Raw genomic sequence first — 26,692 nt, forward strand, 5'->3', positions numbered from 1 at the left:
CTTGTCAGAGTGTGAGGTGCACGAGGCGCGAGAACCCGGCACCGCGACATGGTCTCCAGGCCCGAAGTGACCGCCAACAAGACACGTGGCCGCCACACCAGCAGCTTCCGTCGAGACGGCTGTGACCAGTCCGACGTGAAGGGGCACGAGCGGCCCGCTGGACAGTCCACTGGGGGTGCGGGGCCTTCAGCTCAGCCCCCAGTGCCTGGCTCAGCCATTTCCCGCATGAACCCCTTAACCGCATCGCTGTGCGCGCAGGAACACGGCTCTGGGAGGCCTCGCTAGCGCAACAGCCACAGTGCTCCCCGCTCCCGTGGAAGCCGATCTGTCCTCACTCGGGTCCCTCACGCTGCTGTAGCTCCCGGGGGACCGAGGACAGAGAACCTGGCGCGTGAGGGGCCGTCGAGGGCTGTCCCGCCTCCCGCCCGTCACTGCCTCAGGGAGCTCTTGCCACCTTCCAGCACACAGCGGCAGCAAGGGGTCTGTCCCCACGGGCTGGACCCCGGGCTCAGGCCCCAGGACTCTCGCACCAAGGCCCCTCCCGTGCACGAGCTCGCCTGACCCCAGGACACGCACCGTCCCGGCTGTGTCCTGCCCGGGCTGCTCGGCTCCCAGCACACAGTGACCCCCCGAATCCAGGCTCCCTCCCATCTGGCCACACACTTCTCTTCCCGAAAAGGCCTTCGGCCCCTGGTTTTGCAGCGGCCGCCGGAGCTCACGGGGCCACATCTGTGCGTGTGAGAAGTCAGCGTGACCGCAGGAGACACCATCACCCCCGGCTGGGGCCGCAGGGCACAAGGCCACAGGAGAGCCAGCTCCGAGCGTGCGGCCGGGCCCCGTCAGGACGGCGTGCCCACCACTGCCCTCCGTCTGTGCTGCCCCCAAGCTGGTGTCAACAACAGAAAGACCCTAAAGGAGGCCAGTGGCTTTTTGGTCGTGCCAGCCGGCCGAGGCGAGGAGGAGAGACCCCGCCTCTGGTCTTTCCCCTCCCGCCCCCGTCTGTGCTGAACACACACTTCTCTCTAAATGGCGCACTTCCCAGCCTCAAGCTCCCTTGCTGACCACAGAGCCCCGCTGGCCGCCTGCCCCCAGCTCACTCACTGCGGTGGCACCACCATGCGGGCCGGCCACGTGAGGGACCAGTGGGACCTGGGGCGTGGCCGTTCGTGTGAGGCTTCCACACTGTGCGCGTGTTCACCTCACAGACGGACCTCCCGACCACAGCCCTCAGCCGTGGAGGACACGTGTGACGGCTCGTCTGGACCCGCCTCACCGGCGCTGAACGCAGGACTCCCCCTTGTAACTTCAAGCCGTACTTAGGGAACCTCGACTCCTCTGTAAACCTCGTGTTTACACGGCAAAGGGCTCAAAGCTGAGGCTTCCCATGGTCACTCCCGACAAGAGCCGCTCTCACATGGGGCCCCGGACGCAGGGGTGAGCACGCAGCGTCACCACGCCGGGAGGGCAGTTTGGAGAAAACGGGTCGCCTCTCGGGCCCTGAGAGACACGTTCCATTTATTCTTTCTCTTACAGAGCCCCAGGGAGGCACAAAATACCCCAAGACGCGGACCTGAGCCGACAGTGTTAACACTCCTGCGGGTGAAACTAGTTCCTGGGATAAACAAACCCGAGCAGAACCAGCGGCGTGACCTGCACCATCTTCTCCCCTGGTCGCCCCCGTTCACTCTGCCCGAGAACCACGCACGACCCCGGAGGACAGCAGGGAAGGGGCAGCAGGGACGCCGTGTCGCGCGGAGTCACTGGCAGAACAAGGCAGCCGTGACTCGGGGGTGGGTGTCTTAGCCCCCGACGTCTCATTTTCCCCCAAAGGCTCGTCACCCGTCCCCTTCTCCACGACGACCATCCCCACTGTCTGCCCAAAAGCAATCTACGCCACCACAGGGCCTTCTGGCCCAAATGCACCTGAAAACAAACGTTCCAACAAGCGGTCAGGGTCTTTCACGCGCCCCTGCGGGGGCTGAGGACTCTCGCATGTGACCCAGAGCGCGTCCCGCACCTTAGTGACCTGCAGGTTCTGCAGCTGCTGCTGCCAGTGGAGGATGGTCTCCAAACGGCAGATCCAGATGTTGATGTTTCCCACCAGCACGGACTTCCCGACGCCCCGGATGAGGATGCACAGGGTGGAGCTCAGGTCCTGCAGGAGGTCCTTGATGAGGCGGGGGTTCTGGTGGTCGTCGAGGACTGGAACGCACAAGAACACAGACTGTGGGAAGGCGAGAGAGACCCAGCGCCACGCGTGGACACACCACGGAAGGGGAAGGGGGTCCCGACCCGCGCCCAACATGTGCGAACCCAGGGGGCGTGGTGTCGACGGGACGGACCCCGCATGACTCCGCTCAGAGCGGAGGGGTCAGAGTTTGATGGGACGGGGGTCAGTGTGGGACCACAGGACGTTCTGGTGGCAGGTGGAGAATGTGCTTCATGCAACCAAACTGTGTGCTTAAAAATGATTAAAATGGAAAACTCAGGGTATGTGTATTTCACCACAATAAAAATAATGAGCTAATTTCACTGCGACCCCAAACTGGCATCATTTCTGAGACACAAGTGTGATGAAATTTAAAAGAACATCAAATATTGCCTGATACTGTGATTCTAGTTGCATCGACAATTTTGGCTTTAAAACTGGCAGTGTCTGTTTTCCCTTACACTCATCCCAAGGAGCTTACACACGTGATCATCAATTCCCACACACGCATAAACTCATGGCGTGAGCGTTAAAGTTCCTTTTACTATCGGCGAGTGATCGACCAAGACAGACCGAAGATAAAGCCTCAGGCTCATGTGAGGCCACGCTGGTTACGGAGGCGCACGGCTGAGGCGACAGGTGAAACTTCCCTGAGACCCGGGGGTTCTTCATCCTCCTGTAGGAACGCCCGTCCGATACGACGGCGTTACGTGGACGGAGGAATGAAGAGAAGCCCCATCTCCTCACACTGCGCTGGTTATCAGACACGTCGGTCACCAACTTACCCTTCCGGACAATTTTGTCCAAAATGTTGAAGTAATTCTTCTGCGCCACGCCGCTCAGCGACGTTAACTGGGATTTCGCAATTAGCTGCAGGAGCTGAAGGAGGAAAGGATGCACGTTACTTAGTTTGCAGGCAGAAGCCACAGGGCCCTGCCGCCATGCTGCCTTGTCCTCTTCAGAGACCCCACGCCTGTCACTGTCTATGGCGTTCGGTAGTCTCTGAGGGTGGGACATGGTTTCAAAGGGCAGATCCCAGGAGACTTTTACCTCAGGCAGGTTCTCCCGAAGGCTGTCTTTAAACGTTTAAAGACGACGTTCCTGGGACCCACCTTTCCCTTCGCGCTCCGACCACAGGGCTGTCTCCGTGGCCTCTGCAGCTGAGGGGACCTTTGGTGTCCCCTTCACACTCACCCTGTGTCCTCCTTCCTCATCTGCCCACCCATGCCCCTGCATCCCCGTGTCTGCTCCTCTCAGGCCCCTCATCCACCCCACCAGCGCCTCCCGTGCCCATACAGACCATGTCCAACTCCCCACACCCCCCACGGGGATCTGCCTCCATGGCCACATGGAGGAGACAGGACAGGACGCCGAGGGGCCGGGTGGCGGCGTCACGGCTCCCTGATGCGCCTCTGCTCAAGCTGCGTCCTGCACTGGTTCTGCGGGGACCCCAGTACTGCTACCCTCCACACAGGGAACCCAGAGCCGGGCCCCCCTGGCCAAGTGGGAACACACCTGCTCACTTCTCCCCGGGCTGTTCCCGCCCGGTTGACACCGCTGTGAGTAATTACGCCTGCCTCCTGGTTCCGTGAACACGGATGCCCTACCTGCCCTCCCGCTCACCTTGCTGGTTTCCAGAGGGAGAAAAGGAACACACGCAGACTGCGGGTGGTACAAATAGGACGATCACGCAACCATCTTCGGGGGAGAAAGCATCTAGTAACGCTTCTGCAAGCGTCCCCTCCTGCAGTGGTCACAGACACACGCCGCAGGGCACCGCCCACAGCCCCGGGCACATCAAACCGGACCAGCCTGAGACAGGCCCAGTCCTTCCCCCCGGCTCCAGATCTTATCACCCACAGGTCGCCCCCACCTGCCGGCTTCAGAGAGCCTTCAGTGACGTAAAATTTCATAATGTGATTTTTAAAAGTCTTCTCAATCTCACACATTTAACAAAAAAGGAATGTAACGGAAACTCTGTAATACAGAGCGTTCTAACCAACCGTCCTGAGCCTGAGGAGAACTGTGACCCCGACCCTGGACCCCCGCAGTCTGGGCTGGTGTCCTGGGTTGGCTTCGGGGCCTGAGACACCCCCCTCCCCCGCCGTCCCTCTGCTCAGAGGCCAACGAGCGTCCCGACACAGACTGTGTTTGAAACAAGCCTCCCGTTTGGGGATCAGCTTGAGCGCACGGTTTGTGAGTCGGGATTCCCACTTCTTGCTTTGTCCCTTTTCTCCCCTTTCCCCAGGACTCTTGTCTTATTCACAGACTTCTAGAAGCGGCAGAAGGACCGCTATTTCCTTCAAATTATATTGTGACGCAAATTACAATTTTACTCTTGTTACTGGACCCCTCGGTGGCCCTGTCATCATGCAGGGTGTCTTGTTGACAGTATCGGTGTGGGGACAGAGCCGGGCTGGGTCCCTGCAGACCCGTGAGACGGACCTTTCAGGTTTCTGGAGGACGTGCTTCTGCCCTCTAAAGAACAAAAGCCCACCTTCCCAGTGTTCCCACGCCGACACGTACCCGTCTACCATGATCATCAATTTATGCTGCATCACTAAAAATGTCAGACCTAAACATCGAATTTAATTTTGCTGAGGTCAAAGTATCAAGTTAGTTGGAGAGCACTTTCTTCGACTGAAAACCGGTGTCTCTCACAATACCGAACGTGAAATACGAGTATCTCAAAATTACATACAGTTTTAATATACAATTTTAAACAAAAGACACAAATCATAAAACTATCTTCCAAAGGTGATAGAACGATAAACAGAAAAGCCGGGAAAGGGTCAACCTCTGAGGAAGAAAATCAGGCCACGAAGACACCCACGGACGGCACGTCGGCCGACACATTGTTAGGAATGTCCTACTTGTCCAGTCACATGCTAGACACACACACGCTCATGATACTATCATATTGTAGTAAATATATTCTTTACTAAAGTAAAACAATGAACAAGAAAAACAGGCATCTGCATGAGGCCCCACACTGTCATTTCTTGGTCCCTCCCCTTTAATGAATCTTGTTCTTAGGAGAATTGACATATTTTGCTAGTAGCTTTAATCCAACATGTTTATGGGGAGATGATTTACCAAACACCTGGTGTGGTAGCCTACAGCTGATTCCTGAATCGACAGTAAGGAAGATTTAAGAAGAATATATCTTTTTTGTGCTAAGGAACACAGAAGACATCTTTTTGTGAAGAATCTTAAGTTCTATAACAAAGAATGAACTTTCTCCATTTCTAAATATCCAGTTTTCTTGAAAAGAGGAGGAACTGTAGATTCAGTAAAACAACCAGTAAAAATTTAGAGTATCCTACAAGCCAGTTTGTACCTTCAGCAGAATTTGTGGTGAATATTTAACAGCATAGGAAGTAAGTGGCCTAAGTCACCAAACAATTCACATCCACAGCGGCTCGTTCGACCCGTTTGCCCACTTTGGGAAGAACACGCACCCCCTGATCTGCAGGCGCTGGTCGTGGTGCTTGGCGGGGAGTGGGGTTCCTACATGGCGATCACTCCCCTGCGACCAGCAAAAGTGTGGCTCAACAGGATCGGGAACCTTAGAGTTCTTTTCAACAGTTCGAAAGGCCACCATTTCAAGATGTCACGGACACATTTAGGAAAGTCACTTGTTTTCCCTGAGAGGGAAAGTTCTTAAAACTAAGAACGGCAAGGTCTCCATCGTCGGGGCGGTAGTGTGTGTGTCCCCTGGCCCCTCCTATGCCCTAAGGCACGCCTCCCCACCCTGACATCTCGGGGCATAAATGGGCCTGTCCACGGCTGTGGCCCCTTTGTCTCAGTCACCCTGAAGAGATCATCCCAACACAGCCAACATGGAGCAGGGTACCATTTAACCAACGCACTCCCCACGGCAGCCTTCAGAGGTTCAGAAATGTGCCCGGGGGCCCCGGTAAATAAATGAGACTGAACCCAGACAGACAGCAAGGCTCCCTGCCCACCACCCGCCTCGGCCCCTCCCTGTGCACCGTGGCATCAACTGGGGATACCACACAGTCCTCGGCCAAGGTTAGGAGAGAGCTCAGAAATGTTCACATCAAGAGATATTCTAGGGGCACCTGGGTGGCTCAGTCGGTTAAGCAACTGCCTTCGGCTCAGGTCATGATCCTGGAGTCCCGGGATCGAGTCCCGCATCGGGCTCCCTGCTTGGCGGGGAGTCTGCTTCTCCCTCTGACCCTCCTCCCTCTCATGCTCTCTGTCTCTCATTCTCTCTCTCTCAAATAAATAAAATCTTTAAAAAAAAAAAAAAAAAAAAGAGATATTCTAGCCACAGAGGTCTTTCTCCTTGTCTTCATGACCCCACTATTTAAAGGATCTGTGAGACACTCCGGAAACAGGGAGGAGGTCATCCTCCAAAGCAAGTAACACTGGAACACAGACGTCCAGGACAAGAGGGGGCCGAGGCCGCGAGGGTCTAGGGAAGCAGCTGCCTGAAGACAGAGGGGCCAGCTCCAGGTACCAGGAGCCCACTGCGGCCCCTGCGGTCCCTGCGGTGGGGGAGGCGGGCCTTCCTTCTGGAAGCTGACGAGACAGACACGAAAAGCTGATTGGTAACGGAGGGAAACAGAAACAGATGATCCCCTGAAAAAACCTTCCTCCAAGAGCAGGAAACATTCTCTTAACTTCAAAACTAACTCAGGACACAGGCCCACCGAGGAAGAGCCCGGGGGGCGCCCCCCGGCAGTGGCACGCTCTGTTCCCCGACCGTCCACACCCGTCAGCAAGGGTCCCAACGCCAGCCCCAGTGGCATCAGGGTCGTCCACCCCTCCCCCAAAGTGAAGGTTTTCACAGGTTCCGCTACTTGTCCTCCAGCGCTGGGTCAGTCTGGAGCCGTGGCTGTGAAGCTGCCGTCACCCTGGACCCGGACGCTGGCTGCACCTTCCACGTGACACCTCAGGAGAGCATCCAAGCTTTCCGCAGCTGGAACCGTCCTCCCTCAAAACACTGTGAACAGTCGTGCTTGGGCCCTCAGGGAAGAGGAGCATGCACAAAACATGGCTGTTCTTCCCGCGGGTCAAACACCCTGCAGTCCCGTCAGCCTCCGCTGGAGCTTCCCACGGCTGTTGGGGCCACGCGCCAGGCACTGGGTGCTGGGAACACGGGAGACCCGTTGTCTCAGCTCCAGAAGCTCGGAGCCAAGCCCTGCGGCTGCCCGGGATCCAAAGAACCCTCCTCAGCCCGCCTCACCCCGGCTTCTGGGGGCAGCCGGGGGAGGCCCTTCCCCGCCTCACCTCGGGCTCCTGGGGGCTCCTGGGGAGGCCCCTTCCCACCTCACCCAAGCTTCTCGTTTTAAGGCTCCATGTGGACATAGACTTTTAGGGTTTGGTATTCAACCCCACAGATCCACTACTTAGAATTATTTCCAAGGAAAGCATGATAATTCTGATGATTCGAATGCAGCAGTTACATGGAAGGTCAGAACAAAGTACCCACCAGTAAAGGACATAAACAAAACTCCACAACTCTGAACTTTTCATGTGAACACCGTGGGCAAGACGTGGGCCTTTTGGGGCATCCTGGGGGTCCGGCCCTCCCGCCCATTCACACTGCATCTTTCCTTGGGGGGCGGGGGGGGGGCGGGGCAGAGCTGCGCAATCCTGACCTGCTGTATCCTCCTGGTCGAGTTACTCAACCACCCCTTACAGAAATCTGGTTTCCACCATTTAACTTTCTTTTGAGCCAGGAAGCTGCTGAAATACTCTTTCAGAATACCGTATGCACTTTTGGAAAATCCCACCTCTCCAGTGAAACGCTGCTACCGGGGGACTCTCGGTCCTGTGAGACACCGTCTCGTCTGAACTGGAATCTCCCACGACCCACCTCTCAATGACTAGCCTCATGGCTTTGTTTGTTAGCCGTGTAGAAACATGTATAAACATTAACATTTGCTCATCCCCTAGTGTGACTAAGGGATTAACAAACTGCTCTCACAGGAACCCAGGATGAGTCGGGGCCTAAAGAGACTACGGACAGGAGGTCTGCAAACAGTCCCATCCCCGGGCACGCCTGTTCCCCAAGCAGGTAACGAACCCTGGGGAATGCTGACTGTTTGTTAGCAATATTGCTAAGTATTTCTGTAATTAAATCATGGAGGGCACACTCAAGTTTCATAAAACTAAAAAGGACACAGTACGCAACCCCGTCCTCGACCTCATGAAAGTGCCCCACGGAATTTCGACAGGTGAGCGAGGGAACAGCTTCCTAAGCCAGGTGACACAGCCTCATTATGCTGGGAATTACGGGCTAACGCAAGCTGGAAGAATATGCTAAATATTGAATTTACCATCACAAGGGAAAACGGATGTTCCTGTGAGGGGTTTTAAGTAAAGTTTAAGTCAACCAAACTGTCCATACGTACGACATGTTCCGAACCACCTCTGACACCCCCAGAGGTGAACAGCGGGCGTCTGGGAAAACGCAGGACAGGCAAGGACTGCACGTGTCTGGAAAGGACTCCAAGCCGTGTTCTCGGTATCACAGATCAATATATGGCACGGTCCTCCCTGGGACTTAAAATTCTGTGCGTCCCCACAGAAGTATAAATAGGCATGCACACTTGTGTACAGAAGAGAACATTTCCTGAAGAATACCTGAGAAATGAACAGTGGCCACCCATGGGGTAGGTGGGGCCATGGGGGGGGCATGCCCACCTGTGGGGGAGGAGGGGGAGGAGCGGGCGGCTCACAGCATCCCACGGCGGTGTGCAGCTCCCTCATGAGCACGTACTATCTTCTAACTACGAAGCGATTCCGATAAAAACTATCTGATTAGCGAGTCAGCACGTGGAAGCAGAAGAGAGTGAGGGACGGGCCAGCGACAGCAGTGAGGCCTCAGCCGTCCGCAGGAGAGAACCGTGGGCCTCAGGCACATGCCCCCTGCAGCCCAAGTGAAGGCGTAAACCCTTGGTGCTTCTGAGGGGACTCCCCCAAGAAGTCCCTACTTAGGAACGCAGCACAGCTAACATGTTTGCAGAGTTCGACGGCTGCCGCTTTCACAAACATCCTGGAAAAGGCACACAGCCCTTCAACCCATGGCCGCCCCTGCCGCCAGCGCACCGCCCTGCCGTCCACGGCGTCGTTCTGGCCCCCAGAGGCACCATCCGTCCCGGGGTGGGGGCACGGTCCGTTCTCCCAGTGCCACGGGAGGGCCTGGGACCCCACAGGAAACAGGAGGTGGAAGGTGGTTACGCCCACAGGAGAGACACCACCTGAGCTCCCAGCAAGGACGGACTAGCTCTGTGTTAGCTGGCCCTGGGTCTGTACGGCCGCCGACCTGGGCTGCCAGGGCTCTGGCAGCACGCCCTCACTCCACCGTGATGGAGGTGGCCTTCGCATGGGTACTGGGGCTCTGCAGTGAGCAAAGCAGGCTGAGTCCCTATGCTCCAGGCGACCACCCACACGGGAGGAGGCCATGCCCGGGCAACGCGGGCCTGCAATGGCCTGTGCCGTCCCCCTCGATGTGGCTTCACTCACAGACAGGACCAGTGTTTATGGCAGAGTGTGGCTGCATCTGGTGCAGAAGATTCTCTGAAATTGCCGGCTTGCTGTTTCCAAGTGTCTGGTTAATCTTCTTAAGTAAGCTCTTCAAAATTCCATCAAATCTGTCTTTATTTTACTGAAAGTAAGCTCATAAAACTGACCAAAAATGCATTTAACTTACTTATGCGTGACTTATAAATGGATAAATGAAATGTAAGCTGAATTATGGATCAGATATTAAGAGCTGCTCACAGGGGCACCTGGGTGGCTCAGTGGATGGGCATCTGTCTTCAGCTTGGGTTGTGATCCCAGCATCCTGGGATCAAGCCCTGTGTCAGGCTCCCTGTTCAGTGGGGAGTCTGCTTTTCCCTCTCCCGCTCCCACTCCTGTCAAATGAATGGGTAAAATCTTAAAATAAATAAATAAATAAAAGAACTGTTCACTCACCAAGGGTCAAATCTAAGCTGTAACTTGACTTGTCTTTTTTTTTCTTTATCGATAAGGAAATTTCTCAGGGCATGTTCTGAAATAATAATTGCAAACAGTTGATAAAAGAAAAACTACTGCTGAGTGAAATATTTCAGTTTGCATTGATTTTCAGGGAGTAAATTTAATAGCTCAACAAATTATGCTAAGGAGTAAACCGGCCAGGACAATTTTCACAAACTATTAAAACAGGAAGAAGCTGGTTTTGAATTAGAGATAGGTGTTAAGAGCAGTGTGACACCACGACGGCCAGTGAGCCTGAAGCTGATATTCGGCAGCACGTTTACGAAAAGCAACGTGGGCACCAGTTACGAAGGACGAAGACACAGCCTGCCAGTGCAGGTGGCCTGAGCACGGGCCGACTTCCCAGTGTGCCGATGTGGGTGTCCATGTCAGCCCAGAGCAAGCACTGCTACCTGGACCCAGCGCCGGCTGCCTGACGTGAGCACATGCACCCGCCCAATTACACGAAGGAGGAGTGGGACTGGCCCCCATCGCCCTCCCCAGGTCCTCTCCACACAGTCACTCGCCACGGTTCCCACCAGCACCAGGTGCAGAAGGGACCCAACGGCTCAGCCCCGATTCTAAGTCAGCTACACGTGCTTGAAGAACATGGCACCTAAAATTGATTTTCTCTTCTCCTTTAAAAAGTGGAGTGAGTACAGCTTGGAAAAACACTTATTCCTCAAAATCAGATGAAAATTATGAAAAATTATTAAAGTAACCTAGATATAAAAACATTCAAATATTAACAGATAATCCCAAGACGGCTTATCATGTTACACACAGGATTGTGGAGGAAACAACTTAGTTTTGACTTGTGTTTTTTTTATTTATATTTAAAATTTTATTTATTTATTTGACAGAGAGAGAGAGAGCACAAGTAGGCAGAGGGAGAAGGAGAAGCAGGCTCCCCGCTGAGCACAGAGCCCAACGCGGGGCTCCATCCCAGGACCCTGGGATCATGTCCTGAGCTGAAGGCAGACACTTAACTGAGCCACTCAGGTGCCCCTGGATTTCTGTTTTTGGAAGACATAGAATTTTCACACCTAACACGGTGAGAACGAAATCCACACGTCCACTCCAAACTACTTATCTTTACTTCAGCAACTGAGACCATTTGTAATTGGATGCTAAACTGATACTAATTTTTATTAATTAGTAAAACTAATACTAAATTTTATTCAGAAAACGTGTAATAATTATTGATTAGTCTCAGTTTAAAATTGCTAATTTTAAGGGAACAAGAGAATCTCATACAGAATATTGAAAAGTACACATTCTTAATTTCTTTCATACAAATCCTCAGGGAAACCATCACTGAATACCTTTAGAAACATAAGGAAACTATCAAGGATTTTCAAACACAATGCCACCTCACACCTTGTTTGTATGTGTTCCAACATTAATGGGTGCAGACGGCTCAGTGTTAATTACGGGAAGAAGTCCGCGAGAATCCTCTTAGCTGCTGACGAGGAAGAGTTGCTATAAACATGTAAAACAGCACAAAAACCCCAAGCAGAGGCTCCTGCAGACAAGGCTGTCTGCTGTCAGCGAGGTCAAGGCGCACGTGCCCCTCTCTGGAGTGCACGCCCTGCGGGACAACAAGGAAAGCGCCCAAGCACACGGAGGAGGCCCCGCATCTCCGTGGAGAAGGTGGCAGCGAGCGGAGTGGGGTCCAGGGGGTCCCGAGCAAATCCAGAGATGAACGCACGGAACGCAACTGGGGGAGAGCCGGAGAGCCGGCGTGGGTGGAGACGTGCCGGAGGCCGGGCAGGGGGCTAAGATGCGCAGCGTGTCCACAGCGGCACATGCACGGATGCATCCCTGAGCGCTGGCTCCTGTCCTTGCTGTTAGCAGAAGGCGTACACAGCAAGTGGGCTTTGGAAGGCAGCCCTGCTGGCCTTTGAAGGGGGTGCCGAGGGGCGGGGGTCGGGGTGAGAGGTGAGCATTCCCGCCGAGCAGTGACGGAGCCGGGCAAGCCTCGCGCACACGGTCTCAGCACCTCCCCAGGTCACCAGGCTCCTCACTCACCATCTCCGCAGGACGACGCAGAGACACGTGGTACTTCCAGGAGGGCCCAAGACCATTTCAGTCGGCAACGCACACAGTACGTTTTAACTTTATACTTACGCATTTTTTATGTATCAGAAAACAACCAGCAGAGGAAACATACAGTGTCACAGCCCTTACTGCTGGGATGAGGCTAAAGCAGGTATTTTCATTTTTCAAAAAGGTGAAAGTCCTCGTCAGCGGGTAAGAGTGTGGCATGCAGACGGAACGAACACATCGTGGGGAGGTTCGGGTGACAGAAAGGACAGACTCTGGCCCACAGACCTGCCTTGTCAGAGCACAGAGTGCTCGTGCCCTTGCGGAGTCCCAGCTCCGACCCAGCAATGAAGTCCCTCTACCTCGACGTGAAGGTGCTCAAGAGCGGCGAAGACACACCTCAGGATGGCCTGAACTCTAAGAGGGTGCGCGGAGAAATAGTTACTGAACAGAGACCTCCGTGCTGACGCACAGTTTCCTGGCCACTGGACTCTCGACACCCCGAACCAGCTGAGTCCAATCGCAGTGCCTCACCCAGAGAAGAGGTGAGTGACGGACATGCCCTGTTGGCCAGGGCACACATCAGGATACACCCCATCGGGGCGCCCGGGTGGCTCAGTCGGTTAAGCGACTGCCTTCAGCTCAGGTCATGATCCCAGGGTCCTGGGATCAAGCCCCACATCGGGCTCCCTGCTCAGCGGGAAGCCTGCTTCTCCCTCTCCCACTTGTGTTCCCTCTCTTGCTGCCTCTCTCTCTCTCTTGTCAATTAAATAAAGAAAATCTTAAAAAAAAAAAGATACACCCCAGCAGCCCAGAGAGCGGGACTCCCGGGAAGCATGGGCAGCAAACGGGCCCCCACACACTGGTCACACACGGCGCCCTGGCAAGCTCTGACCGGGGCCAAACCAAACAGGTACTATTACATTAGGTGTAAAGTGATTTAACCCTAGTATTTCTGTCCTGCCACTAACACTTTTAATTCCCTAGAAGCCGTTAAGGAAACTTTGCCTGTAATACACATTACATAGGATATATATTCTTTTTGAGCCAAGATAAAAATGTCCTCTACAAATAGATCATCAGTGCCATCAAGGTGCAATCCAGGCTTCTGTGGAGACCCACTCTGTGTCAATCCCCTTTCTCCTACCAGCTCGCTGCTTGTCTCTGGAGCAGAGCTCACGCTTGTGGGGGACACAGAGTGGAAAATGCAGGTGAAACCATCAGGTCAGAGTCCCGGGAAGAGCCTGTGCTCACCCCCCGGGTCTCCCACGGCAATGCACCCGCGCGTGCGGCTGGGAGAAACTGGCAACATGGGGCAGCCCCAGGAGAAAGCACGTGGGACGAGGGGCACCAGCGTGGGAGAAACCCCCACTATTTCCGTCTCCTCCTGAGCTCACTCCTTGTGCTCTGCCTGCCATCACAAACACAACTTAGCACCAGCGCCAGAAGCGTCTTGAATATGTACACTCGTCGCCTTCAAAACCCAGCCCATCAAGTGTCCTCGAAATGGCTTTGGAAATAGAAGACTTACTTTGACCACGTAGGTGAACCTTCGAATATCCTGAATTGCACTTGAGAAGTCTAAGCGATTAAAAGCCTCTCCCAAAGTACAATAGCCGTGCCTCTGGAAAAACAGACACAAGACAGTTGAAATCCATAATCAGTCAATTAGTCAAAATAAAGTGACAGTTAATGTGAATTAGTCTATGCAAATTTTCTTAAATTTTTGCAAAGGGCGTTTGTTTTTATGATTTATTCCACGTTTAGATTAGCATGGAGTAAAACAGCAATGCTAAATAAATACAAGTCGCATATCATGCAGACACTATGCTCTGCCATTCTTCCAGCACTATGGACACGATGACAAAGACAAATGCTTACTAAATATCTTGTTGATTTCTCTTGTGCGGATAAGCTGGGAACCGAAATCACAATGGGATGTGTTCTGGGCTAAGCACCTACAGATGCACAAACCATCTGCCCGGCTACTGTGAAGATGGGTCTGCTACAGACACACGCAGGACACCCAATTCCTCTGCAGGGAGCCCCGTGCCCCGCGGGTCTGGCGGGTGCCCTACGCACCAAACCAAGGCCCGAGGCCCAGGGCTGGGGGGGCAACTACGTATGGTTTCCAGGTGGGGAGCCGAGGGGATGCCTGGCAGTGACACCCAGGAGCTGGTCGTCTGACCCACAGGACCCAGAGCCCAGGGGACAGATGAACACATGGGGCGTGTTTTCAGTACTGGAAACCCTGCCATCTATTTCAGCTGTGTGTCCCTCATGATGGGCCCTATAGTCAACACTGGTTTGCACAGGATTGTACACTGGGTGTCAGGAGTCATTTCAAACTCAAGTTTCCGCATTTGAAATCCTGAGAGTATGCAGAGATTTTCAAGTCACAGTTGTGGGGCTAGACGAGCTGGTGATAGTCCTAGAAACATGTGGTGACAGATTACCCTCGCCTCTCGAATGGATGGCGGGACAGGGGCTAGCAAAACAGCTGGAGTGCACACCTAGGTCTCAGACCAAAGATGCCCCATGAAGGCTGATTTGGTTTTGTGCCCAGATCGCAAGGACAGTCCTTATATGTGCACAAACCAACAAAACACATTTTTAAAACAATACAGGTTATTAATGAGTATCTACTACATGCAAACTGTTCTCCTGGGAGCTGTGAGGAAGCAAAGGTTACTTATAGATTATAATCTGAAGTCAATCGCCGCTGACATTTCTATCTTCTCAATGAATGGAACTCTAAATACTGGTAGAGACGGAGACCCCTTTCCAGGCAGCCACCCATGTCACAGCGGCCTCTTCTTTTTTGGGGAATTAAATCTATTTACAGACCGCAAAACACTTGTTTGGGCCACACGAGCCTGCCTGCGTTTGGGGGGCCTGGAACCACACGTGGAACCTCAGAGGCTGTGGGGCAGCCACAGTGGGCCACGCAGATAAGCAGTGGCGATACCTGGTCCGTATCAGGTGCTCAGCCCAGAGACGCAGCCGAGCGCAGGGAGCCCAGACCCTCCCGAGCCTGGCTGTGTCCCTGCCACAGGGCCCACACAACACCGCTGCAGACTCACGAGCAGGTTCCCTTTGCTGCTTAGGCTCCCCCAATGGTCTCTGCTCTGTAACGGGTGTGGTAACACAGAGCAGAGGAAGTACTGAGCAGTCAGTCGTAAGCCCCAGTCCGTCAGATTCCGTCAAGCGCTCCTCTGACGGGGCTCACTCAGCGAGTGTGTGAGCCGGGAGCGACGTCAAACCCACAGCAGCCCTAGCCACCATGAACGAGGCCAAATCAGTCTTCCGGCTCAGAAGCTAGCCCCTGTGCTTCTGGGGAGCGGGCCCACCCTGGAACATGCAGCAGTGATCCATGGTAAACAACCACTTCCTAGACTATGCTCCCCAACTGCTGTGGACAGGCAAAGAAAGAGTGTCTCAGGGAGCGAAAGAAAGGAAGCGTCCCTGGGTACTGAGCAGAGAAGGAAGCGGAGTCGGAGCGAACGGTCCACGGCTCCGAGAAAAGCTGCAGCCAACCTGGCAGAAGCGGGGGCGGGAAGGGCTCGCACTGCTCTGGACGGGTCGGACTTCACCACAATGTCACAGCGGTTCTAAATGGGGGCCACCCTGCTCTCAGCGCCCCTAACACACAAGAGCAAGGACCCGTGCCCGCAACACCAGAGGCTCACCCCAGCAGCTTCTGGGGAGACAGAGGGAGAAAATGTCCAATCCTCGCTCTGAAACAGCCCTCCGGCTGACTCAGATTTGTAGTGGGGGCACCAACCATACACCGCACGTGCGCGTGCACACACACGCACACACGAATCACCACTTCAAAGATCCTAGGTTTTCATCTGCTAGAACGTGAGCCAGAGAGTTCATGCTGCAAGAGACAGAACGTATTTAATATGACATTACGTATTCAACAGAAACACCACCGAATACTCTTATTTGTAACAGAATACTTACTTCTCTCGTGCTTTCTTTATGGACATAGATCCATTTCTCACGATAAAAACCTAGAATAAAAATTAACTTTGTTTTTAAAATCTGGCAAATCATTTAAAATGAAGATTTTTAATGAACTTCAACAGTTGTAAATGGTAACAAAATTATCTGACTTATACAGATAAAGAGATGCTATCACTTGGTTAAATGTCAACAGAACTGCTTTGTTTCCCGACATCAGTTTAAGAGGTGCTGAAACACTGGGCGCCTGGGTGGCTCAGTCGTTAAGCGTCTGCCTTCGGCTCAGGTCATGATCCCAGGGTCCTGGGATCGAGCTCCACAGTGGGCTCCCTGCTCGGCGGGAAGCCTGCTTTTCCCTCTCCCACTCCCCCTGCTTGTGTTCCTGCTCTTGCTGTCTCTCTCTCTGTCAAATAAATAAATAAAATCTTTAAAAAAAAAAGAGGTGCTGAAACATCTTTACATGAAAAATGACTTAAGACAGCACCACATCTTCTCAACTTAGAAGAAAACTAGCTCTATGAACAACTGCAGTAATATCAAAACATAAACGACTATGAAAATATGGTTAGTCATTAATTCTGTGTACCCTAACAATTCTTCTTTTTCTACTATAGTCTTTTTCATGTAACTCAGTCCCAAAGCTTCAAGGACCGTGATTACTCTATTCTCCACAGGACCCTGTCTTTTCCAGGAGTCTGAATACCCTACGATCGCTGCCAAGGACTCCTGCTTGTGCCGCTGGGGGGAGTGGGGCCTGTTGCACAGGTGAGCGGCCGCCAGGAGCCTCCCTACCCTGCCCGGCCTGCGTTCCCAGTCCAGCTCTGGCCGGAGTCCAGAGTCAACACACCTTGCCGTCTAGCCTCTTTGCTTGGGAGTGAACTGGTAACTGAACTCACGACCATTTTTCAGTCATTCCAGATGCACGAGCTGCTTTGTGGGTTTTGCTATTGTTTTTGCAGATCTTACTAACTAAATGGTGAAGCTGCAGTCTGATAACCAAGTCAGCGGGCAACACGGGACAGAGAGAGCTGTCACTCATGTATCGTCCTTTATTTCTTAAGATAGCATTGTCAAAACAATTCAGTATATCAATACATTAAACAAGTAAAATATCATAAAATTGTTAATAAAAATGATCTTACATTGAGTATCTGTATCATTTCTAAAATGATCCTTTTTCCTCTTTTTGGATGTGTATTCCTGCTCTTCATTACTGAATATTTCTTCATCGTCACTATTTAAGATACTGAAATAAAGACACATTTTATTAAATACTTTTACAGGGAGATCTTCATTTGGTTTTCCTTTTATAAAAAAAAGATAATACTGGTTTGCAATTCAGGAGACCAAAACAAAAATCATGTTGAATTCTGAAAGCTACCAGTAACTTTCAAAGCAGCATATCACAAGTCTGAGGTTACAAAGCTAATGTCTCATCTGTTGTTTGCTGTGAGGAATCTGAGATTTACTCTGGTTCTTTTGAGGATGTCAGACCAGGTAGGGCGGAACACGATCAGACTCTCCCAGGGGTTCTGGTAGGCGCCACCAAGGGAGGCCGAGGGCTGGCGCGGCTGGTTCCCAGCACGTGGGACAAGAAAGCAGTGACAGCTCCTCCACGCACCGGGGAGTCCATTCATCACGTCAGGAGACCAGCCTGCTCTGACAACGCGGCCACTCAGCAGGACGGGCACAAGTGCGTTGACAGAAACATGCGGAGCTTCCCATCCGGTGGCAGGTGCCACAGAAAGGAACTCATGGACACGGCTAGTCCCAGGGCATCACACTCGGTCTTACACGAGTCGGCTGTCATTGACTCGATCCTGAACGCGAAGCTCAGCTTTTCCTAACTACAGTCATGAGCACACCAAGGAAGAGCAGCGGCGGCTGCCACACAGACGACAGCCTGTGGGACGAGGGGGCAGAGCAGGCGGGCCCTGACCTGACCCAGACCCTGCCCCGGGGGAGGCCCTCTGACCCCCCGCATCGGCCGGCGGAACAGTCCCATTCCATCCTGCGGACACGCGGCAGGCCTGGCTGTGGGAGCCGCGTCCTTCCAGCAGGCGTATCACAGACGGTGCGAGCGTGGCCCCTGGGGCTCCCCACGCTAGCGCACAGAACGTGGAGTCCACCCGCTTGGCCATGTGGGCAGTGAGGTGCTCATCGGACTCAGGCCCCGGGGCCACACCAGCCACAACGCCCCACATGGTCCACGCGGATAATCAAGAGAAAATGCCCGCTCTACGGAAACTTAGTTGCCATTTTCACAAAGCGTATCTTCAATGGTTTTTATACTGTCAGGTAAAAACATACATAAATATAAGTGGGTAAGAAAAATAAATGCTTCCAAAATTAAAATCAACATTTAAAACCATGACTTCAACAGTGCTGGATGCTGACCGCATCGTTCCATTTCACGTGCACATAAGCCACTGAGCGACCGAGTTCCATGGGAAATGCTCTTATTTATTACCTCTGGTTTCACGAGTGAGATCAACATCACCAACCCGGATTTAAAAGTCAGCGGAACTTCAAGAACAAAACCAAGCAACTGTATTAAAAAGGAGCAGAATGAACAGACATTTCCCCAAGGAAGAGGCACTGGTGGTCAGCAGGCACCTGAGAAGATGCTCCCCACCACCGGCCACGAGGCACGCGCAGATGCAAACCACAGTGAGCGGGCAGCTCCCACCTCGTAGGACGGCTACCATAAAGAGCCCGGAAAATAACCAGTGCTGCCTCTTCTCTACCTCTTCCCCTTCCTCTAACGGGCATGTGTGTTCGCTGGACGTGTCCAAGACATCCCTCGGCCTCTCTTCCGTTTCAGATGTCATTTCCTCTTCTTGCGCTCAGCTTGGGTGCTTTCCACTCCCCCGTCTCCCTGATCCCTGACCCGTCCTTCTGCATCCTCTCGTCTGCTGTGGACCCTTCGGCGTGGTCTCCCTTTCCGTCGCTGTATCCTTCAGCCCCGACTGGCTCGGTTTGCATTTCCTGCCTCCGCGGAAGGTCTGAGCTCACCCACCCTTCCCTCCAACCGGGTGAGCATCTGTACGACCGTTAGACTCTCCCTCAGGCACACGGCTTGCCTCTGCGTCAGGTCGTTCTTCCACCGACGCTGTGTCTTGTTCTTCCTCTGTCGACCATTCTGCTGGACCTTCTGCGTGTTTTTATGAATCCTAAACCTGAGGGAATGGTATCGTGCATGCCCGCTGACTGGCTGGCGGGATGGAGTTGTGGCTGGCAGAGGCCAGGGGTCGTGGGGCTCTCTGTGCCGGGCCACCCTGTGGGATGGCCAGAGCTCCAGTGGGACTGGGCAGGGACAGCCCCGAGGCTCCCCACGCAGAGGGTACTCTGGCAGGACAGCTGGAGCTAAAGTGGCTACAAACGGGGGGGTCCCAGGCCCCCCCCCGCGTGGGCACCCTGACAGGACAGTACATGAGGGGAAGCGAGCCCAGGAGGATGCAGGCTCTGGGCTCTTGTGCAGGGGGCACCCTGGCGGGACAGCTGAGGTGGGGGCCACCAGGGCGCTCCAGGCTGTGCACAGAGTGCCCTGGCGGGACTGCTATAGCTGAAGTGGGCACGGGCTGCGGGGTCCCTGGGCTGTCCATGCAGGGGGCATCCTGACAAGACAGTGGACAGTGGAGTGGGTGCAAGCCGGGATGTCCCAGGTGCTCAGCGCAGGGGGTGCCCTGGTGGGGCGGCTGGGAGGCCCTGGAGCAGCCGAGCAAGGCATCGGAAGCCGAGGTGGCGAGGGTCTGGAGGGTTCCAGGATGCAGTGAGCACTGTGCAGGGGTGTCCCAGTGTGCACGGTGCTGGGGCCACCTCTCTGGGGCGGCTGGGGCTGGTGTGGGCTCAGGGACCTGGGCTAGGAGAGGCAGCAGGCCGGTCAGGACACCTGGACCCTGCTCCCATCCACACTATCAAGGGGGAGGGGAACGTAAGCCATGAGGCTCACCAGCCCTAGCCCCAGAGAGTTCCAGAAGCTCTCCACAGTCTGGTACAATTTTAAGGGTGTCTCTTTTATAAGCTAGTTGACCTTTTCAACTGTGGCTTTTTTCTGTGCCCTGGGGCGGACGCATGTGCTCAAGGTCTCTCTCTCTCTCCCCGCTGTAGTTCACAGCACCGGGGGTGGGGGTCCCTCCACCGTCATGTCCTCCTCTGTTCGCTCTCTGCATGGTCTCTAGCTCTGTTGTGCGGAAGCTGCTCAGTCAGCCCTCAGTTCTTCTTCAGGAGGAACTGCTTGGTTAATAGCGCTGGATTTGGGGTGTCCCTGGAGGTGGTGAATTCAGGGTCTTGGACCAGAACCAATCCTGAACACAAACTGATCTAGAAACAGGACCTTTGGCGATGGAATTAAGGGAAGGACCCTGAGATAAAATCATCCTGGATTAACCACGTGGGCCCTAACTCCAAGCGCAGAGGGGAAGCCACAGGGAGACTGGCAGGCAGAAAGCCGTGTGACGGTGGAGGCAGAGGCTGGAGTGAGGTGGCCACCAGCCAAAGGACGCCAGGACTGCGGCAAACACCGCAAGCTGGGGATCCCGCTCGGAGCCTGTCCGCACCTGCATTTGGGCTTCTGGCTCCTATACCACCGATGTTATGGTTATGGCAACCACAGAAAACAAACACACTAGCCTACGCTTTGAAATTCCTTGAGGTCAATATTGGTCTTAAAAGCACTCTACCAACTCTACTATCAAATACACAAGATGTTGGGAGAGAAACTCAGCAGAGGTGATGCCTCATCGGAAACAAACCAAAGCAAACCTCAGATACAAAATGTGGTCACTTTTACCCCAAACGAAACAAAGCACAATGAAGCCCTCAAACATAATCGCTGACAAATGACTCCAGGCTGACGGCCTCTGGCATCTCTGTCAGAGTCCCTGAGCTGTGCGTCCTCGACGAAGCAGGACACAGACGGCATTTTAGCTCCTCTCCCCAACGGTGCCACAATCTCTGCTCTCACAGTTCCTGGTGACGGTTTTCAGTTTTACATCAATTCATCAATGGCTGCCTGTGAAACTTAGCTTTTCATCCACACATTTTCTAAAAAAAGATCAAGGGTTATATATTATCTTCTCCTGCTGGCCAAATGTCCACATGTAGTCATTTTCCTATTTAAGGTCACTCTTGCATCAGCAATTGGTCTTTCTTACAAAAATATATTAAAAGGAAAAGTCCAATTTATTTAAGTTTTTAAGACAAGATTAAAAGCCTGTTGTTAGGGCTAACACTTTATTCCTGAATACTTCCCACAACACACTGTGACACAGACGTGTTACGGGAAGGGGGCGTAGGGCGGGTGGTGGCCACGCAGCCCCACGGTTCACCCAGCAAGGAGACGTGCTGGCCCCCACACACCATGTGGTTTAGTGAAGGAAAACGTGGCCTTGCAGAGGTTCGGGATGGAGTTTTCCCAGAGATGGACTGGTGGGTAGTCCAACTCCAGCGGCCGCGACATCTGTGAACGGGAAGCGTGGAATGCAGGGCGGGCCAGCACGCCCTGGCCCTCGCTGATGCCCTGCACACACGGGGCAGACCACCGCCTCCGGCTGTGGCCCTTTGCGACAGACTCCCAGCACCAGCCATGATACTCACACAGCCACCAACCCTATCAAGTCCCCCCAACCTCACGTCACAACGCAGGCCCTAACCTGTAACGAAGGAGCAGACCCCACAGCAGTGGCGTAGCAGAGATCACAGGCCAGAAACAGGTTCGGGAGACTAAGTCAAAAAATTCAAGTGAGCCACAGATATATCTAGGTAAACAGACGTACAGGGTAAAGGCCATGATGAAATTTATGAACGTGCACCAACACAGGAAGTGGCGAGACCAGGAGCTTAGTGAGGATCCATTATAGAATCCACACTGGAGCAGAATGCTGGAGACAAACGGGACGAGACAGGTAGAGACAAATGGCTATCGAGCAAATAACATGTATTTATTTGTAGGACTATGGGGCGCAACACGGCATGTCATGTCACGTGACAATGTCCACAGAGAACCACCACTAACAGGGTGGTGCAGGGATGGGGCGTGAGGTCAGCAGGAAACTGCATTATTTACTGTACGGAGCTGACAGTCAGGAACCAAACAGAAGGAACGAAGTACGATACAACGATTTTCACTATCAAGGTGAAAATAAGGGGAAAAGATGTCCTAAGTACTGAAGCGGTGAAGGTGAGCAAAACTCAAGATGACAGGTTCTCTACGTGTATGTACGAGAGAGTATCCACGGGTACCAGGGTACAGATCCAATGACGTCTGAAACACTGGGAACTGAAGCCAGACGGAGCAGGAAGTGCAAGGGGCACAGCTCGGCTTTCAGAAGGAAAAGAGCTCGGGATGGGCTCCCCAGGCAAAATCAGACACAAATACCGAGTATGAGAAGCACACCTCTGAGAAGATGGGAAACATATATCAGAATTTATGCGACCCCAGGAAAACAACTGTCACAGGAAATCACAGCACCAGGAAATGTAGTTTAAATATATAAATATATATATACATAAAAACCTAACTAAAGTAAATAGCTTAGACATACAATATAAAAAGCTAGAAAAAGAATTACTAAAGATAAAAGCAAATACCAATAACTAGAAAAAAGGTAGCACTAAAAAATCCAAAGCTAGTTCTCTGCAGAAAACAATCAGCAAGATAAACCACAAGATAGCTTATCAGAAAAATAAAAGTACAAATATTTAAATTTCACAATGACAAGAAGAAAATTATCAATGCAAACAGAAAATTTTAAGACCTGTAAAGGACTATATTATAAAATGCTTTAAAAATTAGTTAGAAGAAATAAAACTGATAGTTTTTTAAATACATAAATTTGGTGACACCAATAAGAAATCGGATTTTTTTCTTAGAGGCAGGGATGTTAATTACAAAGTGCACCTGAGAAGCAGCCAGGGGAAGCGACTTGTCCCACTGGTCCGGAAACACACTGTAAAACCTCGTGAAAACTGCCTCCGTTCTGGCTCGAGGTGGCGACACAGGAGTGCCCTGAATGCAAGGCCTCCCTGCACATATCGAGGCTCTTTGGCCTACGGAACAATTTCCTCAGGGGCAGAAAAAAGGCTGAGCAACTCTTACACATCGAGTGAACGAGAAAAACCTCCATGGGAGCAGGCGGGAGAGGCTGAGACCTGATCTCGCCATAAACCCTAACCCAGCGGAGCAACACACAAGCTTGTCCCTGAGGAGCAGAGGATTTGAACCTGCATGGGGAACCCCGACATTTACGGCCTGCATCTGAAACAAGCCCTCACAATGTCTAGCTCGGAAAGCCGCGGACACGAGGCCGAGTACAGTGAGAAATGGCTGTGTGCAGACTCTCCCACCCTGCGGCCCAGCACAGACTTTGTGGGAATGAGGCTTTTCTGCGCTTTATAAGGCACTGGCCTGGGGGGCAGGCCTACAATCTAACACCTCGGGGCCAAATGACATGCCCTCCAGAGACAGGGGCTGGAGGGAACATCTCTGCTCTCCTGCCTCACCTGGAAAGGAGCTTGTCCAGTCATCCGGCAGGATGCTTTCTGTGGCTGGCGCACAGGGGACACCGCCAGATCTCCTGGCTCTGGTGGCCAGCAGGGCTTGAGTTGGGGTCTCTCAGCACCATATACACTCACATGCTTTAAAAACGGCTGCCCGTGGGTCTGGCTGCCCATCAGCCTGAAGGGAGGTGCTGCTTGAGATCCGCCCCCCTGGAGCAATGACTGGTTTCAGCACTCTCAACTGGGAGCTAGCTGGTAAGAATCAAGAGGCTGCCTGGACAGTCACAAAGATCTGCGAGGTAACCAAGACTGAGGGCAGGGTCGACTGAGAAGGTGCATCTCCTAGATGAGCCCAACCCACCAAGCCTGGGAGGGCTGACGGTTTCCTCTAATGCATAAAAACCCTCACGGCGAGTCAAGTAAAATGAAGAAAGAGTCGTATGCATGAAACATGAAATAAAACCTGAGAAAAAAAAACCTTAGTGAAACAAAGATAAATAACTTACCTGATGAAGCGTTTAATACCTGACACAGAGTTCAAAATAATGGTCCTACAGGTGTTCCCTGAGCTCACAGGAAGAACGGCTGAACAGAGAGACAGAAAATGTACGGAAGTACTAGGAGGAGTTCCAGAGCTGAAGACTACAGCAGGAGGGGCCCCACAGTGGACTAACGGAGAAAGCAGGAGAGAGGGTCAGTGGGCAGTGGAACTCACCCAATCAGAGAAGCAAAAGCGAAAAAGAATGAAAAAGAATTAAGAGAGCTTAAGGGAATTATGAACACCACCAAGTGGACCAACACTCTCATTACAGGCGCCCCAGAAGGAGAACAGAGAGAAAAGGGGGGAAAAACTTATTTGAAGAAACAATGGCTGAAAACCCCCTTACCCTGGGGACAGAAACAGACATCCAGACCCGAAAGCTCAGAGAGTTCCAGTAAGATGAACCCAAAGGGATCCACACCAAGACACACTCTAACTCAATTGTCAAAGTTAAGCAGCACGAGAAAAACCATTTGTTGTATACAAGAAAACCCTCTAAGACTACCTGCAGATTTTTCAGTAGAAATTGTGCAGGCCAGAGGGAGTGCCATGATGTATTCAAAGTGCTGAAAGAAAAGAGCGGCCGAGATTCCTCTACCCAGCAAAGGTGTCTTGCAGAACTGAGCAGAGAGAACAAGTTTCATAGATGAGCAAAATTTAAAGGATTTAATCGCCACTAGGCTAGTCTTACAAGAAGTGTTCAAAGGACTTCTTCAAGCTGACATGAGAGGGTATTAATTAGTAACAAGAAAAATATGAAAACATGAATCTCACTGGTAAAGGCAAATATATACTAAAATCCAAAATACTCTAATATTGTAAAAGTGGTCGGTTAATTACTAAAAAAGCTAATATAAAGACTTAAAACAAAAACAGTAAAAATAAGTATAATTTTTTCTTAATAGATACACAAGATTAAAAGATGTAAACTGTGATATCAAAAACATAATGGGGGTAAAATATAAAGCTTTAGAATGTCTTCCAACTTAAGTTGTTATCAAATTAAAATAGACCGTTATAAATATAAGTTGTTTTATGTGAGCCTTGTAGTAACCACAAAACAAAAACCTACTGTGGAAACACAAAAGATTACGAGGGAGCAATGGAAGCATACCCCCACAGAAAATCATCAAACCACAAAGGAAAAGACCCAGAGAAGAAACAAGGAAACTACAAAACAACCAGAAATTAACAAAATGGCAGTAAGTACATACCTATCAATAATGACTTTAAATGAGGAAGGACTAATTTCTGCTTTCACAAGACATAGAGTGGCCAAATGGATAAAAGAACAAGACCCATCTGCATGCTGCCTACAACAGACTCACTTCAGATGGAAGGACACACACAGACTGAAAACGAGGGGATGGAAGAGGATAGTTCATGCAAATGGAAATCAAAAGAAAAAGCTGGGGTAGTGATATACACCTCGTAAAACAGACTTTAAGACAAAGACTGTAATAATAGACACAGAAGGTCATTACATAATGATAAAGGGGTCACTCCAACAAGAAGATACAACATCTGTTAAATATTTCTGCATCCAACACAGAAGTACCTAAATAAAGAAAATATTAACAGATCTAATAACCATAGAGGATGTAATACCCTCATTTCATCAATGGATAGATAATCCTCACAGAAAATCAATAAGGAAACAATAGCCTTAAAGGACACATGAAACCAGATGGGACTTAACAGGTACACACAGAACATTCCCTCCAAAAGCAACTGAATGCACATTCTGCTTCAATGCACCTAGAGCATTCTCCGGCATAGATCACATGTTGGACCACAAAACAAATCTTACTAAATTTAAGAAGATGGAAATGATATCAAGTATGTTTTCTGACCACAATGGTATGAAACTAGAAAGCAGTAAGAAGAAAACCGAAAATTAACAGATATGTAGAGTTACAACAACTGGTTATTGCACAACCAATGGGTCTAACAAGAAAACAGAAGACAAGTAAGGAAACTTACCTTGAGACAAATGAAAATGGAAAACAACACAGCAACACATAGCAGTTCTGCGAGGGAATTTCAGAGTGATAAACGCCTACACGGAGAAACCAGAAAAATCTCTAACTAACTTCACATCTCAAGGAACTACAAAAGAACAAATGAAAGTTAGCAGAAGAAAGTAAGTACCAAATTTCAGAGCAGTTATAAGTGAAATGCAAAATAAAAAGACATAGAAAAGATCAATGAGATGAAGAGATGTTCTTTTCAAAACATAAAATTGACCAACCTTTGGCTAGACTCACCCAAAGCAATCTACAGACTCAGTGCCATCCCTATCAAAATTCCAAAGGCATATTTCACAGAAATAGAACAATCCTAATGTGTATGGAGCCACAAAAGATCGTGAATTGCCAAAGCAATCTTGAGAAAGGGGAACAAAGCTGGAGGCATCACGCTCCCTGATTTCA

General features: G+C 51.6%; 1 protein-coding gene across 15 annotated transcripts in view; it reads right to left on the reverse strand.

The window, feature by feature from the left end:
• The window catches only part of FBXO25 (F-box protein 25), a 58,750-nt gene that overhangs the window by 15,930 nt on the left and 16,128 nt on the right, over positions 1 to 26,692 (reverse strand). For 13 of the 15 annotated variants that reach the window (XR_004679126.1, XR_004679125.1, XR_004679124.1 and 10 more), the window contains exons 3-7: positions 17,362 to 17,465; positions 16,220 to 16,269; positions 13,782 to 13,874; positions 2,995 to 3,088; positions 2,018 to 2,202 (exon numbers count right to left, since the gene is read on the reverse strand). Coding sequence is in view for 12 of the 15 variants with exons in the window: in XM_035004333.1 (XP_034860224.1) it covers positions 2,018 to 2,202; positions 2,995 to 3,088; positions 13,782 to 13,874; positions 16,220 to 16,269; positions 17,362 to 17,465 (526 nt within the window). In the remaining 3 variants the exon portion in view is untranslated. Of the gene's footprint in view, positions 1 to 2,017; positions 2,203 to 2,994; positions 3,089 to 13,781; positions 13,875 to 16,219; positions 16,270 to 17,361; positions 17,466 to 26,692 lie in introns of those variants that run through there. The other 2 variants (XM_035004334.1, XM_035004344.1) reach the window with 2 other exon arrangements.

Source organism: Mirounga leonina, unplaced genomic scaffold, assembly GCF_011800145.1.
Source record: "Mirounga leonina isolate KUSES-001 unplaced genomic scaffold, KU_Mleo_1.0 Mir_128, whole genome shotgun sequence".
Lineage (NCBI taxonomy): Eukaryota > Metazoa > Chordata > Mammalia > Carnivora > Phocidae > Mirounga > Mirounga leonina.